General features: G+C 42.2%; 1 protein-coding gene across 1 annotated transcript in view; it reads left to right on the forward strand.

The window, feature by feature from the left end:
* Nucleotides 1-13,980, forward strand: part of PCOLCE2 (procollagen C-endopeptidase enhancer 2) — a 68,704-nt gene extending 54,724 nt beyond the window's left edge. The window contains exons 6-9 of the mRNA XM_025881105.2: nucleotides 4,635-4,789; nucleotides 8,785-8,868; nucleotides 10,925-11,092; nucleotides 13,402-13,980. Coding sequence (XP_025736890.1) covers nucleotides 4,635-4,789; nucleotides 8,785-8,868; nucleotides 10,925-11,092; nucleotides 13,402-13,532 — 538 coding nt within the window. The 3' untranslated portion in view covers nucleotides 13,533-13,980. The remainder of the gene's footprint in view (nucleotides 1-4,634; nucleotides 4,790-8,784; nucleotides 8,869-10,924; nucleotides 11,093-13,401) is intronic.
* Nucleotides 13,981-18,312: the final 4,332 nt, after the last annotated feature.

An 18,312-nucleotide genomic window follows, 5' to 3' on the forward strand; every position in this document is an offset into this window, starting at 1 on the left:
TTAAAAAGATATTTTCATAGCAACTAAAAATATAAAAAACTCAAAAATAAATCTCATAATTGTGTATAAGGCCTTAATAGAGAAAATTAGAAGACCTTATTCAAAGGTATTTTAAAAGACCTCAATAAATGGAGCTATATACTTCCTCATGAATGGGAAGAATTAGTGTCATTTAAAAATAACAAAATTGGTTTTTCATTAAACATGACAGCCTGATTCTAAAATGTTCAGGAATTGCAAGGGGATGGGGGAAGGGGATGACACTAAGGCAGTTCTGAAGGAGAACCTGGCAGGAGGATTTGCCTTACGTGATGGAGCCATATCAGAAAGCTGTCATAATTAGGACAATGAGGTTTTAATAGAAATAGACAGACTAATGAAGACACCAAAGAGAGGCCAGAAACATATCCACACATGTCTGCAGATGGGGCACATCACAGAGACCCACATGTCAGCTAGTAAAAAAAAAAAAAAAAGGCCCCACTGAAAAATGAGGCAGGGATAAGTTTTATTCTTATGGGAAAAATGAATTTTATCACACAAAAATCAACTACAGATGCATTGGAAACTTAAATGATAATTTCTGCTCATCAAAATACACCTTAAAGAGAGGGAAAAGAGAAGGTACAAAACAGAAACTGATATCTGTAACATATTTGACAAAGACCCCTGGGTCCAGAATATATCAAGAAATTCTAGGGGCGCCTGGGTGGCTCAGTCGTTAAACGTCTGCCTTCGGCTCAGGTCATGGTCCCAGGGTCCTGGGATCGAGCCCCACGTCGGGCTCTCTGCTCAGCGGGAAGCCTGCTTCTCCCTCTCCCACTCCCCCTGCTTGTGTTCCTTCTCTCCTTGTGTCTCTCTCTGTCAAATAAATAGATAAAATCTTAAAATAAAATCTTAAAGTCTTAAAAAAAATTCTAAGAATTAGAGGTGCCTGGGTGGCTCATTGTTGGGCATCTGTCTTCGGGTCCTGGGATCAAGCCGCACATCCGGCTCTCTGCTCAGCGAAGAGCCCGCTTCTCCCTCTCCCTCTGCTGCTCCCCCTGCTTGTGCTCACTCTGTGTCTGTCTCTCGCTCTGTGTCAAATAATAAATAAAATCTGAAAAAAAAATTCTAGGAATTAATAAGGAAAAGACAATTCAGTAGGAAAAAAATGGGGAAAAGACATGAAGAGGCATTCCCAAAAGAAGAAAGCTGCACAGTGAATAAATCTTTGAAAAGAATGTAAATTGGTACAGCAACTTTGGAAATCAGCTTGGTATTATCTCACAAAGTTGAAAATGGGCATATATCCTGTGACCTTGCATGGAGCATGTACCCTCCCCTCCTGGTGTGCCCACTAAAGTTACTTTTGCCCATGTGCACCACAAGACATATACAAGAATATTATTCTTAGCAATACTGTTTGTAGTGGAGGGCAGAGGAAATAAGCCTAATGTTTATCAACAAAAGAAGAGTTAAATCATGCTCTAGTTTACACAATGCAGCAGTGGAATACAGTGGATGAATCTCACAGTTATAATGTTGAGTGTGAAAAAAATAACAGAAAAATACATACCATACCCTTTCACTTATATGAGGTTTAAAAGTATGCAGACCTGTACAGTATATTGCTTGGTGGTGCATATATATTGGTAAATCTATAGGTAAAGGAAAGGATAAACACAAAATTCAGGGTAGTGATTGCTTCCGTAAAGGCGGGGGGGTGGTGTGGTGAGGGCTGTTGAGCACCTCTCACTTCTGAGGAGTTTGCCTGGAATAGTTTGACAGCCAGCCTACCCACTAACACTTTCACCAGAGGCATACTTTTTCATAGAGTACTTCTGGGATGGGGCAGTGCAGAACCTATTTGAAATGGGGCGCTTTTCCCCAGTTCAAAGCCTGACTAGGAGGAGGAGTGTTGTGGTTGGTGAGGTCACCTCATCATCCCTGTGTCTTGTTCAGTGCAGTTATATCAATACCAGGGGACTGAGTTCAGAAACATTTCTTCAACCCCAGCCATGTGGTGGGCGCTCTCTTAGGTAGCGGGACGTAAAGATAAATAAAAAATGCCAAGATAGGTAGTGGGCGGGGTGAAACAAGGCAGATAGGTGAACTGGCAAAGGAATGTCCTGGGAGGGTTTCTGACAAGGAGTCCTCCGGTCCAGTTGGGACAAGTGGTGAGGTCAGAAGAGGTTTCTGGGAGGAGGTCATGCCTCTTGAAGCTTAGTCTTGAAGGAAGAGTTGCAGTTGGTCATAGGTGGAAGGGAGGACTCATTCCAAGTAGAAGGAGCTCCATCAACAGAGGTACACAGAATATGCTATGCTGGAGCCCAGACCTGGAGTTGGGGCCTAGAGAGAGGAGGCAGGAGTGCTGAGCAGGGTCCCACACCCTGCAGACACGGGAGCCTTTAGGGTGCATTTAGGCAGGAAATGACCGGACCGGTGCCTTAGAATCTCCATCCCTGAGAAGATGAGCAGAGAGGCTGGTTAGAAGCCTGTGGCAGGGGGTCCAGGTGAAGTCGAGGAGGTAGGGAAGGATGGTAGAGATGGAGGGGAGGAGGTGGATCAAGAAATGTTCAAGATGCAAGATTGGCAGGACATGGTGGTTAGCGGGCCGTAGGGACTGAAGAAGAGGAAGGCTGGGATGACAAAGCAGAGGGGGTTAACACAGCTAGCTCTGCAAGACCAAACAGCACCTTCCACCCCTCCCACGGTCTGTCAGCATGGAATGAATGCAAGTTCGATTTCCTCTTGCCTTTCTAATGATTTGTAACATTAATTTGCAGATGCAACACATGGCCCTCAGAACATTTATGGCACTGTGATTCTGTCACATTCATGCTAAAGCTCAGTAGCAGCATAACAAAAATATGTCTTTGTTACTAAAATACTCCTCCTTGAGAAAATTCAATTTCCAATTTAACGCTCCCAAGGTTAGCTCATAGAAAAGGCATTAGATGATCACTATAATTATAACATCGTGCCCAGAAGCCTGACCTGATTAGGTCTTGAGGTTTCCTTTGTTGCTTGTAATAAGTGCTTTTTGTAATTTTATCATTTAAACAAGTTTAACGTATTTTATTTGTAATTGTAGTGGGGAATTGTGTTTCATGCACATTGTATTTATTTAATGGAATGTGTTTTCAAAAGCAAGACAGAATATTTCTGATACAGGCTTGATTCTCAGTGATCTCCATCACTTTTGTGGCCAGGATGCTAAATGTAGGTCACATTAGGTTTGTCCCATCCCTTGGCTCAGAAGGTTATAGACTTCAGGACAGAGAAGATCCTGCAGTTTTCTAACTGGTCTGGTCAAGTACAGATCTACCTCCCCCACCAACACACGCACAAACATTTTCACTCAAAGTAGCTGATAGGTGGGGGAAAAAATGGAGTTGCCTCATTATTTGCTGCCCACTGATGCCTAAGAAGTGGTTTGGCTGGGGGCGTCTGGGTGGCTCAGTTGGTTAAGCAACTGCCTTTGGCTCAGGTCATGATCCTGGAGTCCGGGGATCGAATCCCGCATCGGGCTCCCTGCTCCTCGGGGAGTCTGCTTCTCCCTCTGACCCTCCCCCTCTCATGCTCTCTATCATTCTTTCTCTCTCAAAAAAAAAAAAAAAAAAAGTGGGTCAACTGAGAAGATGCCTCAAAAAAGTTTAGTCAAACCACCGGTTAACTCAGTTAAATAACCTAATGTTCAGTTTTTTTTTCCACTTCTGAATTACTCTTTTAATAGAATTAGCCACACAGCATTTTTAACCATTGCTTAAATAATAATAGACAAAGTTCAAATGAAACTCTTTTATGTAATAGTTATCCCCTAAGACTTACGAGTGCTTCTGAGCCTCAGTTATCGTCACCACTAAATCTTCAGTGCCCGCTAACCAGCAAGCCCCTAAAATAGCTTTAAAATTAGAGTTCTCCATGATGTCGTTCATAACCACCAAAGCAGTCGCTTTCTCTCTCTCCTTCACAGCATTCTGCTACCGAGATTATAAACAAATGTTTCCATTTCGGGCATGCATCAGAGCTTTCGTTAAAAATGAAATGGAAACCCCGGCTTTCTTATCCCCTGGTGACCAGCCCACTGAGATGATCCCTCTGGCTGAGTCTTCACAGGGTGTGGGAATTTGTTCATCCGATTTCTTCATCTGACTCTCTCTGGCCCGCATCTCTACTCCCTGGCCAGCTCAAATCCAGAGTCTTAGTCAAAAGACGCAGTGTGGTTCCCACGTCAGGCCAAACGCTAAGGTGCTCGTGAAGAACCAGCCACCGCTTCCATGTTTACATTGGTCCCGATGTCTACCTGGTCCTATGTTCAAATCCTGACTCCCTTACATACTAGCTCTAGGGCCCTGGGCAAATCACTTGAACTCTCTGAACTTCACTTGTCTTTTCGGGAAGAAAGGGATAATAATAGGGTTGCTGTGAAGGCAGAATTCGAGAGTTTGCATAAAGCACAGTGGCGAACTGAACAAACACGCAGTAAATGTTAGCTAGTAGCATTAATACTGAGCAGATTGAGACTTTCGCCTTTTGAAGTATTTTAACTTTTAAGGTAACACATATCAATCTATTATCAAAAATTCATGGAATCAGAATTCTACGGGTGCCATTTAAAAAATTTTTTGTTAATGTTTTTCTTCTTTTAGGCCAATTGTATCTGAGAGAAATGAACTTCTCATTCAGTTTTTATCAGACTTAAGTTTAACTGCAGATGGGTTTATTGGTCACTACAAATTCAGGCCAAAAAAATTGCCTACAACTACAGCACCACCTGTTACCACCACATTCCCTGTAACCACAGGTGAGTCTTTCTGTTTTGATGTTTGTGCACAAACTTCAGGAGTGTAAGAAAAATTCTTTTGAAGTAGGAAAAAAAATTAAAACAAAGATACTTGAAACTAAAATAAGTTAAATAAGATGAAAACTTATCTAAGAATATAATACGACTCCCATTAATGAAAGAAAAGTATAAGGTGTAAAAAATTTATAAGCAAATAATTTTTAAGTATCATCTAAGAAAATTATCACCACTTAAAAAATACTAGGAACCCTGGTATAGGCACAGATCATTATAAGCCCAATTTTTCTTTTCTGTACTTATAAAAATTATGGCTTTCTTTTTATTACATAGAATTGTAGTATTTTAGATTGGAGTTCTAGGGCCCTGATACTTGTCCATTTTCACATCTGCAGTTTTTTGGGTTTTGTTTTTGTTTTGTTTCGCTCTGAAATGGGTTGTGCAAAATACATTTTTTTCCGAAATTGGGGTAAATCAAACAAAAATATTCAATGTGTTATAGAGGCCAGTTGGGAAACTCTGGTCTGGGGCATCACCTAAGAAATGGAGAGGCAAGAGTGGAGCCCCATGCCGAGTCTCTACATCTTGTCAGCTCCACCCACTGAGCGTTCAGGCATCAGATCTCAAAATCTAAATCTGGGAGAATTTAGAAAAAAGTGGGAATGAAGGATCTGACGCTAAGATACAAGACAGGTTGAAAATGAGCCCAGCTTTTTTGCCCACCATTTTCTGCTTGCACTCAAAGTAGGCCTGACCTGAGTGAGTGCAGGCCCTTCCAGAAAGGGCTGATTTTTCCGAGCACTCCACAAGTGTGCCACCTTGTGGCCTAGACATGTACTGCCTAATATTAAAGCAGTATTTCTTACTTCTCCAGCTCATCTCAGGGGACCCTGATGTCCTTATTCTTTCCAGTGAATTAACTGGCTCCCTAGATTTTTATCTTCAGTCCTAAACTTTCTCTGAAATTGCAAACATCAATTTATAATTTATAATTATCTCCTAAGGTTTTGCGTCTGCTAACCACTTAAATTAAAACATATCAAACTCAACTCATTTTTATCCCACTGTTGTCTGCCTTAAATCTGCTGCTTCACTGCTTTCCCAAGCATGGTGCACAGCATTAGTAGATCATCCTTGAGCTCCCCTATGTTACCTCCCCACTGTATGCCCCCCCTCCACACACACAAAGCAGACCATGTCTCCCACTTGAATTCATTGTCTACACCTGTGCTATCCAATACCGTAGCCACTAGTGGACACTTGAAATGTGGCTAGTGATATGGAGGACTTGAATTTTAATTTAATTAAATGTAAGAAGCCTCATGTGGCTAGTGGCCACCATGATGGGCAGCACAGGAGTCAAACCCTTCATGCCGTGTAGAAGACCCTTCACATGTTGTACCTAGCCTCTCTTTCTAGCTCCATCTTTAGGTCCTACCACCTCTCTCCTTATGCTTCTAAGTATTTTAGAATATTAGGATTCTATCCTAAGTGTGGGGGAAACTGTCGATGGACTTAGGCAAAGTTCAGGATTAGATTCTCACTTCGTGGAGGTCACTCTGGTCACTGTGAGGTGAATGGATGGGTCAAGAGGTCCCAGGCGCTTGTGGTTGTCCAGGTGCACCGTGCGATGACAGAAACACAGAGTCAAGAACTGAGGACTGTAGTGCAAGCCAGTGGCCTTGGGAGATACTGACAGGTCTTCCATTGGTGATTAATTGTACTAGGGAGATCAGGGGGGATGCTTGGCTTGCACAGTTCTGGGGATGATGAGACCATTCACCGAAGCAGAGAACCGGGTCTAGGGGTAGAGTTATTAGTTAAGCTGTGGCTCATTGGGTTTGAGGTGTCTGTGAGACACTCAAGTGGACTAGTCAAGTCCAGTTTGATCTCTGGCCTCCTCCAGAAGAGATTTCAGCAAGAGATTTACATTTGAGAATCATCAGCATATACCTGGTTGATGCCGTGATCCAGAATGAGGTCACCTAAGGAGGGGTTAGGGGAGAAAGGAGAAGGGCTGGAATTCAATCTCTAGAAACTCCAACTTTTCTTTTTTAAAGATTTTATTTATTTGAGAGAGAATGAGAGACAGAGAGCACGAGAGGGAAGAGGGTCAGAGGGAGGAGCAGACCCCCCGCTGAGCAGGAAGCCTGATGTGGGACTCGATCCCGGGACTCCAGGATCATGACCTGAGCCGAAGGCAGATGCTTAACCAACTGAGCCACCCAGCCGCCCTAGAAACTCCCAACTTTTTAACAAGGAGGATACACTGGCAAAGGAGACTGAAAAGATAAGAGCTTGAAGGAGAGACAGCTATGTTGGATGTTAGGATGTCTAAATTTGAGAGCTTGGTGCTGAAGGATGAGCAGGAAGACATGTGAGCCTGGGACTGAGTGATGGAAACAGGGCAGAGGGAACGTCTGGGAAGGATGGAGCCACGGCACTGCGAGTGGTGGGGAGACCTGCCAAGATGGGCGCAGGTGCATCTGGAGAGGAAGGGCCGGGGACCACCTGCCACGCAGGGAGTGCAGGGAGAGAGCAGACAGTGAGGTGAGAAGGCTCAGGGTGCTCTAATGATGACCTAAAACCAAGAGAGCAGGGATCTACCGACGGGAGGGAAGGAGCAGGGTGGGACACGCACCCAGTTTCCAGACTGATGTTCCGAGGTTGAGAAGAGCCATTTCCAGTGTCCACGGAAAGGATGCTCTTTCATCAGACACAGAGAACCACTAATGCCACTACTTTTTGACTCAGTTCATTAGGTAAATTAGGTCCCCAACTTCTGGAACAATGTTCCCTCTAAATGTTCTCTGAGCTCTTTGTCTTTAAAAAAAAAAATTTATACACACACACAGATGCTGTTATATGTGTTTGAACATTAAATTGTACATATTTTAATATTGTGATCCACTTGAGATCCTTTTTTGGAGTTAAGTATGGGTACAAATTAAGACTAAATAAGTAATAAATTCACAGAAGAGTTCACAAAACATATCAGAAGGGCAATGTTACAATTGCAAATTCTTGCCCGGCGAGTACAGTTCTGTTACAGTTGTTGTTTGGTTCTTCCTAGCATATTGCCACATATAAGTGAATAATTAGCAAATATTTTGGAAACTTTTTTTTATTGATGATAATGGGAATTAAATACTTTCATTTCGTTAACCCACAGTTTCTCAACCTTGGCAGCATTTACATTTTGGGCCCGATAATGCTTTGCTGTGGGGAGCTGTTTCTTGTAGGATGTTTAGCAGCATCCCTGGTATCTACCCACTGGATGCCAGTAGCGGGCCTTGTCGTGACAGCCACAGCTATTTCCGGGCTGGGCAAAACGTCACCCGGGGGCGAAAATCGCCTTTGCTGGAGAACTACTGTGTTTACCTATTTCATTTTATTTTTAAATTAGTCAACTTCTCAGTTCTTAAGATCCTTATAGGCAATGACGGGCTCAAAATAAATGTTTAGTGATCGGTTACATCTAATTACAGGTATAACACACTTTACACATGAGCAGTGTTTCTCCAAACTTACACCATTCACATTTGGGCAGCTGTGTATTTTAAATGCACCAAGAAAGCTCCCTCGATCCTCAGGGGGAACACCATTGGATGCCTTTTGTAAAGTGAAGAATTAACCTATATTTTCTGAGTTCATATTTGTTGTACTGGGTTCTTCTAAGCAGGACGCATGGAGACTGCATCTGTTTTTGGTGAGTGTTAGTTATATATAAAGGAAGGAGAGAATAGGGCTAAATTTGGGTTATCTTTGATCTCAGGTTTAAAATTCAGCAGAGGGTATTGAGTTACCCTGAGGAAATTAGAGCAGTAGTTAGTAGCATAAAGAATTTCTTTTGAATGTTTTCTAATTATTTCATTGCAATGACAGCTTGGTGGCTCAGGGAAATAAATAGGAATTTTAAATAGATGGATTCAGGTCTAAACACCAATTATACTTGAATTCATTTTCCTGAATCTTATGTCTTCCTTCTTTGAATTTAGGTTTAAAACCCACAGTGGCCCTGTGTCAACAAAAGTGTAGACGGACGGGGACTCTGGAGAGCAATTATTGTTCAAGTAACTTTGGTAAGAAATAAAACGCCGCCCTTTCTCTTTAATCAGAAACTTGAGACTGCATGTTTAATCTCAAAGGAACCGCCATGAATGTGATGGTAAAGTGTCAGTTACACTCTTCATTTACCCAAGAAAAGATTTTCCTATACCCTAAGGTACGTTGACTAGTGCTGCTCAAAGTGTTAGATTTCACAACTGAGAATAATATGTATACAGAAATTATGGTTTTTTTCACATAAACTTATCAGTTTGACTCCTGGAGTGTGATACTGCTGCTCTGTGTATTCTGGCCAGCTCAGTGTTCCTGAAAAACCCTGTACACTTTTTCCTCACATATTTTTCATGTCCTGGGTATTTTTTTCACACATCTGTAATTCCACTTAAGTAAATTAGAAACCAATCCAAGCTGGTCTTTCTTAGAAGAAATTCAAGTATTTCCTCTGTCATGGCCTTCCAAAGTACTAAGTTAAAACTTGGGAACCTGAAATCTCTTTGGAAATGCTTATAAATTGAAACCTGAGGAGATACTACCTAATGACTTAAAATTTCTAAGAGCTTTCTCCAATTTAAAAAAAAAAAATGGCACTAAAAATCAACTGAAGAGCAAGAGATACCAAATTTAATTACGTGGGCTATTTTTAAAAGGAACATTGAAGAAAAGTCTTGTCAAGAAAAGAAAGTTGCTGAAACCTAAATACATTACCCAGAATGAAGGGTCTCCCAGAAAAGGCTTGGCCTGCTTTTTCTGTGCCTGAAGGTGGTGACTCTCTGCAGCCCAGACAAACTGTGTCGTAGCAAAGGTGTGAAGCACTGAAGAATCTAGGGCCCTAGACCTCACTGGAGTTTGCGTGCTGAAATTCAAATAACAGGCATAAAAATGAAAACAAACTGCTATCACGTCCAGGTTAGTCCTCGGTGGGAGGTGCTTAAGGAAATCTCCCTCCATGTCCTATGGAGCCACCTGATTTCCCTTGGCTCTAGACTAACATTTTGCAGTGAACACTTACCACCAGGAATCAAAGTAAGGCATGGTAAGAATTCTGATTTTATGGATTTTGCCTGCTACATAAGCAGTGACTTCTCACTTTATCCTGAAGGGTCGGGTCAGCGAAGTCCAAAACTTGATTTATTCCACTGTGACTCTCTTACATGGCAAAATGACCAAATACTATCCCCAGTGGCACACTGGTTCTCAGCCTGCCTTGGTAACAGGGATAAGGCTCATAAAACATTCTCCCAATCCAAGTCCTGCACCACACAGAATTGTCACCCGCAAAATGCCAAAAGCATGTCTTTGAGCAATACAGCATCTTTCCTTCCATGGCTCCGAAGTAAGACTCTTACCTCTTACATCACAATGGAAGAAAGAGAGGGTTACTAATGAAAAGCAACTGAGTTTTGCTAGGGTTTTTTTGGTTGGTTGGTTGATTGGTTTTTTTAAAGCAAGAAAACGTAACTTTGTTAAATGAGATATACAGGTGGATAAGAAAGACTCAGAAAAACACAGATATTTACTGATAATAAGAGATGGGGACCCATGGGATGAACCCAAGTTGAAGGAGAGAAGGCAGCTAAACAGAAAGGGGAAAAGACACAGAAAGGTAAGGCGCTCAAACACACAGAGAGGAAGACTCAGATCTTCATGGCTCAAACCCCTGTCATGCAACCTCAGTATCGTATTGTCTCTAAAAACTCAAGGTCTTACTGAGTCTTCATAGGTAGAGGCTCATAAGCCTCTCCCTTACTTGGTAAATGGTCCCCGTGTTGGATGAAACGCTGTAAAGCGTCCCCACCTCAGCAGCAGACTGCAGGGCAGGAGACATTCAGGTTTCTGTCCTGGGTATCAACACCTAATAACCCGGGTAACATTATGGCTCCATGGCCTCTTTTTTTTCCAACCTGAGTTTTGGGGACAAATGTGCAGAATCAAATCCGATAGCTCTATTAGGGCCTTCTGTTGAACATTAAAATGTTACCTATCTGAAACTTAGAAGAACGTACAGTTATTTTCAGTTCTGCCTGCGTTTGCCTTCATGGTCATATTATTTCCACATGTTTTCTTCGGCAGTATTGGCCGGCACCGTGATCACAGCTGTCACCCGAGGTGGAAGCTTGCATGCCACCGTCTCCATCATCAACATCTACAAAGAGGGAAATCTGGCAATTCAGCAGGCTGGCAAGAACATGAGTGCCAAGGTCACTGTGGTCTGCAAGCAGTGCCCTCTCCTCAGGAGAGGTAAGTATGGAGGAAAACGGTAGTCTTTCTTCTAGGGGAGTTCGACGACAGGGAAGGGAACGAGAGAGAGAGTCCAAGCAAGTCTCGGATCTTTCCATGCCCTGGCTGAGCAAGGGAAGTGAGATCAGGCTTAATCTGTTGCCCACTTCTGCTGTAGAAGGCAGGCCTTTGGAGTCAGGCAGAATGGGGCTCTGGTCCCAGTTCTTGTAACTTGTGGCAGAAGATGAGAGAGTGGAAATGATGAAAGAGTCCAAGAAGCATTTGAAGCTGGATCAACAAGGAACAGACATAGAAGGAGCAGTTCGGGGGGAAAGAGATTTTCAGCTATTGCACTTAAGGGGCCCATGCAAGTTTAGAGGAAGATATTCAGCAAGGAGCAGGGAATTCAGAGCTGAAGTTCAGAAGAGAGAGGTATATATGGGCTAGAATTAAAGATTTGGGAATCATTTGCAGATATAGAATCATCAAATCCACACATGGAAATCAGTTTAAGAGAAATTATGGAAAAGGGAAAGTTAAAAAAAGGAAAAAGTCCAGAGCCAGAGGTGCAGGATTTTTTTTAACAAGTTCTTTAACTTATAAAAGTAATGTATAGTCTATGGTTTTTAAAAAGTTTAAGGAAGTAAAGAAGGAAATAAAATAAAAAGTGAAGCCCTTTCCCTTTCCCCAGAGATACCATGAAAAGTTCCTTCTAGAAAGTTTCTATCTATAGAAAGCACACATGTATGTACACAGACAAGTGAGATTGTGCTATAATAGTCTGCAACTTCCCCCACATGATGTGTGTAGACATCTTTCCACAAACAGCACATATAGCTAGATCTCTCTCTCTCTCTCTCTGGAGTGGTAATAATGCCAGGTATTCCATTGTGTGATATACCATGATTTCTCTATCCAATCCCAGCTCATTCCTTTCCTCAGTCTTATTACAAACCTCTCCCACAACCAAACCAGACCACACACACACACACACACACACACACACACGAGAGAGAGAGAGAGAGAGAGAGAGAGAGAGAGAGAGAGAATATTCACTTCAAGAAAAGCTTTACTATGCATTCAGATTGTTCAGAAAAGCCTGGAGGCTAGCAGCTTCACATTGGGGCTTCAGAGGGAATAGCAAAGGCTCTGTAAGAGCTAACACTTCTCCCCCGAACTGCCAGGAGAAGCAGGTAACGTCCATGGAGAAACGTACTGCACGGTCTCACCACAATGCCGGCAGCCCAGCCTTGAGGAGGCGCCCACCTGCACAGCCCTCCAAGCTCGCACAGGCTCAGGGTCACTCTGAGGACAGTGTTAGCCCACAGAGGAAGGGTCAGGCTGGAGGAAAGGACACACGTTATTTCTCTTATGACACACAGGAGAGAGGAAGAATAAAAGAGACAGTAATACACACCTCCTTTAGGACATTTTTCTCAGACAGTGTAGATCTTCAGAGTTGAATCCAACATACCCTTAGCTTGCGCCCCAGTCTAGGCCTAACTTAGCCAGACACACTGTTATACAAAAAAGTGTGTCTCTGACAGAAGTACTTCTTGGTACCTATTTGTTGCAAAGAACTGTGAGAATGCAAATAGATGACGCACCCATGTCCTCAAGAAACTACCGTGGTATAAATGCTCGAGATGTTGAAAACAGTTCAAGTCGACCACAGCAGCAGAAGATAGTGGATCGTTAGTTGCCAAATGCCTGGGAATCCAAAAGCACCTAGGGAACAATGAGAGGCCATCTGGGGATGCCGTGTCCGGGAGCACGGAGGCCCCTTGAGGAAGGACAGCCTTCCGCATGAACGCGGTGCACTGTGCACGGCAGATGCTCAGTCAGTCCCCCGGCCTACAGCCCTGCAGAGCAGGGCGTGACCGGATCTCATCCCTCCGTCCATCTTCCTAGTGGTGGCAGAGCTGGGGTATGTTACTTAGTTGAATTCAGATTTTTTTCTAATGAGAGGCTTAAACCGGACTTTATCCTGGGGAGACAAAATGTATAATTATACCATTTATAGATCATTTATCTAGAGGTAAGTTGTAGTCTAGGTTGTATCAAAACAATAGACATAGAGGGGCGCCTGGGTGGCTCAGTCGGTGAAGCGCCTGCCTTCGGCTCAGGTCATGATCCCAGGGTCCTGGCATTGAGCCCCACGTCGGGCTCCCTGCTCGGCGGGAAGCCTGCTTCTCCCTCCCTCTCCCACTCCTCCCCGCCCCCCGCCCTGCTCGTGTGCGCTCTTTCTCAAATAAATAAAATCTTTAAAAATAGTAATAAAAAGATAATACACAAAGAGAAAAAAGTAATTTATGTTCTCTTCTTTTTAGGTCTAAATTACATTATTATGGGCCAGGTGGGTGAAGACGGGCGAGGCAAAATCATGCCAAACAGCTTTATCATGATGTTCAAGACCAAGAATCAGAAGCTCCTGGATGCCTTGAAAGACAAGCAATGTTAATAGTGAACTGTGTCAATTTAAGTTGCATTCTGTCATTGCCTTTGAAAGATCTATATTTTTCTCTGTAGAAAAAAAATCTTATATTAAATATTGAGCATTCGGAAAGATTTACTCTTCACATGATGTAGCTATGAGACCTCCGATATCGCTGGTGGAAGTTCTGTGTCTGCACCGAGAGGAACAGATGTGTGATTGAAAACCTGCAGACTTAGTGCGGCAACAGGAAACTGAATGTATCAAGCGTTCTCAGTGTGGAAGCAGTTTATTTATACATCTCTGTAAAAGGGTATTTTAGGGATCAGTTTGTGTGAAGATGTAAAAAAGAGATTTTATAAGTGCAATATTTATAGTGATATTTGTTTTACCTTCAAGCATTTGCTCTGAGGTGTTATATTCTTCTCTTGCATTTTTTTAAGTCAGTGCTTAATAAAATATTTTTAAATGGTTACATAGCAGCCATTAAACTTGTTTTTATAGAAAATGGGACACTGTAAAAAGGATCTTCCCTGCTTTTTGCATATCAATTTGGCATCAATTTACACTTTGCTGAAAGAGTTAGCATTCCAAGAACTTCAGGGACGGGATGGGCCCAGTGACGTAAGTAGACTATAATTCTCTGGAGAATCAGAGAACGTTAGTGTTAGAATGGCATCCCTCGGGATCTAGTTCAACTCCTTCATTTTGTAACAGAAATTGAAGCTCGGGTCTCTTTAGTGACTCATCTAGAGCCCACATCTCCCAAGAGACCCAGCTGGCACTCAAGCTCAGAAGTCCTGACTCCAACCCAGTGCCCTCCCTGCCACTAGAAGAGGCCCTCCCTGCCCCAGAGGAAAACCCTCTTAGCCTGACTGCAGCGTTGGCTCTTTGTTTCCTTTGCAGCCTAAATCACCATCGGTCGTTTTATAGGACTTGAAATTAGAGGTGAGTCTGATGCCCTGGTCCTGTTCCTCCTCACTTAACTGGATCAGGCTGCATCAGCTAGGTTGCTTTCTGCTATGGCCTTTGAGGAATCAGTTTTCACTCAGTGGTGGAGGAACTGTGAAGGAACTCCCCGCCTCTGCACACAGCTGTTTAACCTGCAACGGCTGTGGCAACCGGCCCTCAGGAGTTTGCCGGCCAGCAGCTGTGGAAGAGTGGGCAACCATCCCTGTCTGAGGAAGGGGGGAAGCACATCAGGGATGAACAAAGACTTGGGTCACAAGGTCTCTCATGGTAGAACCAAAGGTTTAGAAATAAGGAAAAGTTTCTTTTGGGTAAAAACAATCATTCTCAGCCCTAGAAGTGACCAGACATTCAAAAGGCAAAAAAAGAATTTCAAAAGGAAGAATCCCTCTGTTTTGGCAGCTGAACACAAGCAGGCCATGAATGTGGGCTGGTTGTGGGGTCAGGAATCATTCCTAACCTCTCCCACTGGGCTGCGCCCGTCAGTACCAGAGAATTCAGCAGCTGAGAAAGTGGATGAACGGCAGGAGTTGGTGGTTGACTTCGCTGGCCAGTGCCACCTTTTAGAAAGGCCCCCCACAAGGCACAGCTGTGCACAGCCAGAATGTAACTGTGGAATCCTGATTGAGTCTAACCTTCTCAAGGCAGGGGAGTTCCTTTCAAGAACCCATGTTATGAGACTTTGCAATGATTACCAAAGATTTCAGTATTTGGGGGGCACCTGGCTGGCTCAGCCAGTAGAACGTGTGACTCTTCATCTCTCGAACGGGAGTTTGAGATGACTTGTCGAGAGTGTGTGTGGTGTGGGGTGTGTGGTGTAGGGATTACTTAAAAAAAAAAAAAAAGTTGGATTTCTTCTCCTTCTCTTCTAATTGGTGCATTACCAGCAGAAAGACTGCCATTTGTGGCTGGGCAGGTGCCTGAGTCACAGTGAGGTAAAAATTGGGAAAAGTAATCCAAACTATTTATACCATTGACATCTCTGACACAAGACTTTGAACTGTTGAGGGAATCAGTGGTTAATAATGAATGGCACTGGTTTGTCTTTTAATTCAATTTTTCAAAACGGAGATAAGCTGAATAGTGACCTTGCTCTTTTTGGTCCAACAACCATTTCTTAATTTCTTTCTTGTTTAATAAATCACTTACTTTGACTGAACTTGAGTTTCCTTAGTTATAAATTAAAGGAGTTAGACTAGATGACTTCTGGGAATTATTTCTCTTTCAGGAATTTTTTTTAATTTTATTTTTTTCAAAGTGCAATTGACTAAGTTTTGTTTTTGTTTTTAGTACTTGTACTTGGGGACACAAATACACTGGATGAACAAATGGGTGACCATACTAAATACATCATAAAATATTTCCAGACTCTCTGATGTGTTTCAGGGGATCCTGTTAGCTTAATTTTCGTCCTTTGAATTCAATTCAATTCCTATAATAAAAATATATAAATTTTGCAAAGTTTCCAAATCTTAAATTCTGTTATATAACTTATTTAGTCAAAGGTTAACCTTAGTTGAAGAAATTTACCTTCTTTTTTTTCTTTCCATAGGAAAGGGCAGCCAGGCTCCCACTCTATCTTCTGGACTGCTTTAGTGAAAGAAACTAATAACAAAGATCTTCTTTAAAGAAGAGCCTTATAATAAAACAGCTGAAGGGGGAGCGCCTGGGTGGTGCAGTCAGTTGAGCGGTGGACTCTTGATTTCGGCTCAGGTCATGATCTCAGGGTCATGGGATCAAGCCTGGTGTAGGGGCTCCACGCTCAGTGCGGAGTCTGCTTGGGATTCTCTCTCCCTCTCCATCTGCCCCTCCCCGCTACACTTGCTGAAGCGCTCTCTCAAATAAATAAATAAATCTTAAAATAAATAAAATTTAAAAAGAGCTACTGATTAGTAATTCTAACGTGAGTTAAGTAATATTATGCAGAAATTCCATTGGCTTGAATTCATGGATATATTTATATAAGTGCAAACAAACAAATTTGCAGGAAAAAAATTCAAGTAGAAAACATTTAAAGAAGGTGGGGGAGGGGGAGCTTGCCCTAAGTGTTCTAAGGTCCTTTAATTAGAGAGAGAAGGATAAAAATACTAATTTAGAACTTTGATAACTTAAGCCTTTACATTAAAATATCTGGGGTAACTATAAAAGGATACAGAGTTTGAAACTTTATTTTTTTTTTAAAGATTTAATTTATTTATTTGACAGAGAGAGACACAGCGAGAGAGGGAACACAAGCAGGGGGAGTGGGAGAGGGAGAGGGAGAAGCAGGCTTCCTGCTGAGCAGGGTACCTGATGCGGGGCTCCATCCCAGGACCCTGGGATCATGACCTGAGCCCAAGGCAGACACGCCCAAAGACTGAGCCACCCAGGTGCCCCCAGAGTTTGAAATTTTAAAAACTAGCAGAGAAGGTAAATAGATTTGAAAACTTAGATGAAATGGACAAACTGCTAAACTGTACTTACCAACTCAGACTCAAGTAGAAACAGAATACCTAAATAGTCCTATACCCATTAAAGAAATTCAAACAGTAATTAAAACTTTCTTCAAATAAAATTCCAGGTCCAGATAGTTTGACTTAGGAGGTCTACCAAATATCGAAGGGACAAATACTACCAATCTAACACATACTATTCTAAAATAGAAATAAAGAAGTAACATTAAGCAATTCTTTTTGTGAGATTAGTGGAATCTTAATACCAAAATTTCAGCAAACATAGGATCCAGTCTGATCTCACTTATGAACATAGGTACAAAAACAAGATAATTATCAGACAAAATCCAACAAACAAAATAAGTCATGATCAAGTTGGATTTATCCCAGAAATGCATGATTGATTTAACATCAAGAAATCAATGTTCATACTTCACTGCATTCCTAGATCTGCAATGCCAGCTAGGCAGTTGTAGGCACAACTCAACATTCAGACTCATGAGTACCACAGGCCTCTCTCACTACCAATAACATCCCCAGAGCTATAGAACAAGGACCAGAGCTTAACAGGATAGGGCCAGACTGGGAGCAGTTCACACAGCCATCCATGAGCTGTTTTCTTTGGCCTTCCTAGATAATGTCTCAGATGCCAGGGGCCTCGATCCATGTCAGGTGGGTGCAGACGCTCCACCTTAAAGTTCCCATTTCCTCGGAAACCAGATCTCTTGTATGAACTCCATAGGCATAGTAGCTTCCAGGCTCCTCCTAGATGACATGCCTCATTATAAGAGTTACACACTCAGGAAAACCCAAAGCTGTGGCTCCCCTATTAGGTATTTAGAGTTCCATTATAGTTCCTCCCAATCCAATGCAATTTACCAATCAGGGTTCATTTACACCACAAGCAAGTTTGCCTAGCAACATAGTAGACATACTGTAGTATCAGATTACTAGGTAAATGAAGCTGGAGTCAAACAAAGGTCGTGGACTCAACAGAACGGGGAAAGTTTCTGTTAAGCCCTATTCGCAATACATGTAAGGAGAAAAATCATTTGATCTTAATAATGCAGAAAAGCATTTGATATAATCCAACATTTATTCATGACAAAATAAACCCTGAGGAAACTAAAAATAGAAAAGAGCTTCCTTAAGCTGACAACAACAACAAAAAAAACCTGCAGCAAATGGTGACTTTTAAAGTCATGGATAAGATAAAAATGCCTGAAGTCAACATTTCTATTAAAAATTGCACTGGTGGGTCTAGTTAATGTAGTAAGGAAAGAAAAAGAAATAAATGATATTGGACAGGAAGAAATGACTGTTATAATGCAAAGATGATATGATAATTCAACTAGAAAAGCCAAAAAACCTGCAGGTGAGTTGCTAGAATTAATAGAGTCTTACCA

The sequence above is a fragment of the Callorhinus ursinus genome, unplaced genomic scaffold (assembly GCF_003265705.2).
Source record: "Callorhinus ursinus isolate GAN/ISIS: 27379988/994484 unplaced genomic scaffold, GSC_fseal_2.0 scaffold1, whole genome shotgun sequence".
In the NCBI taxonomy this organism is placed as follows: Eukaryota; Metazoa; Chordata; class Mammalia; order Carnivora; family Otariidae; genus Callorhinus; species Callorhinus ursinus.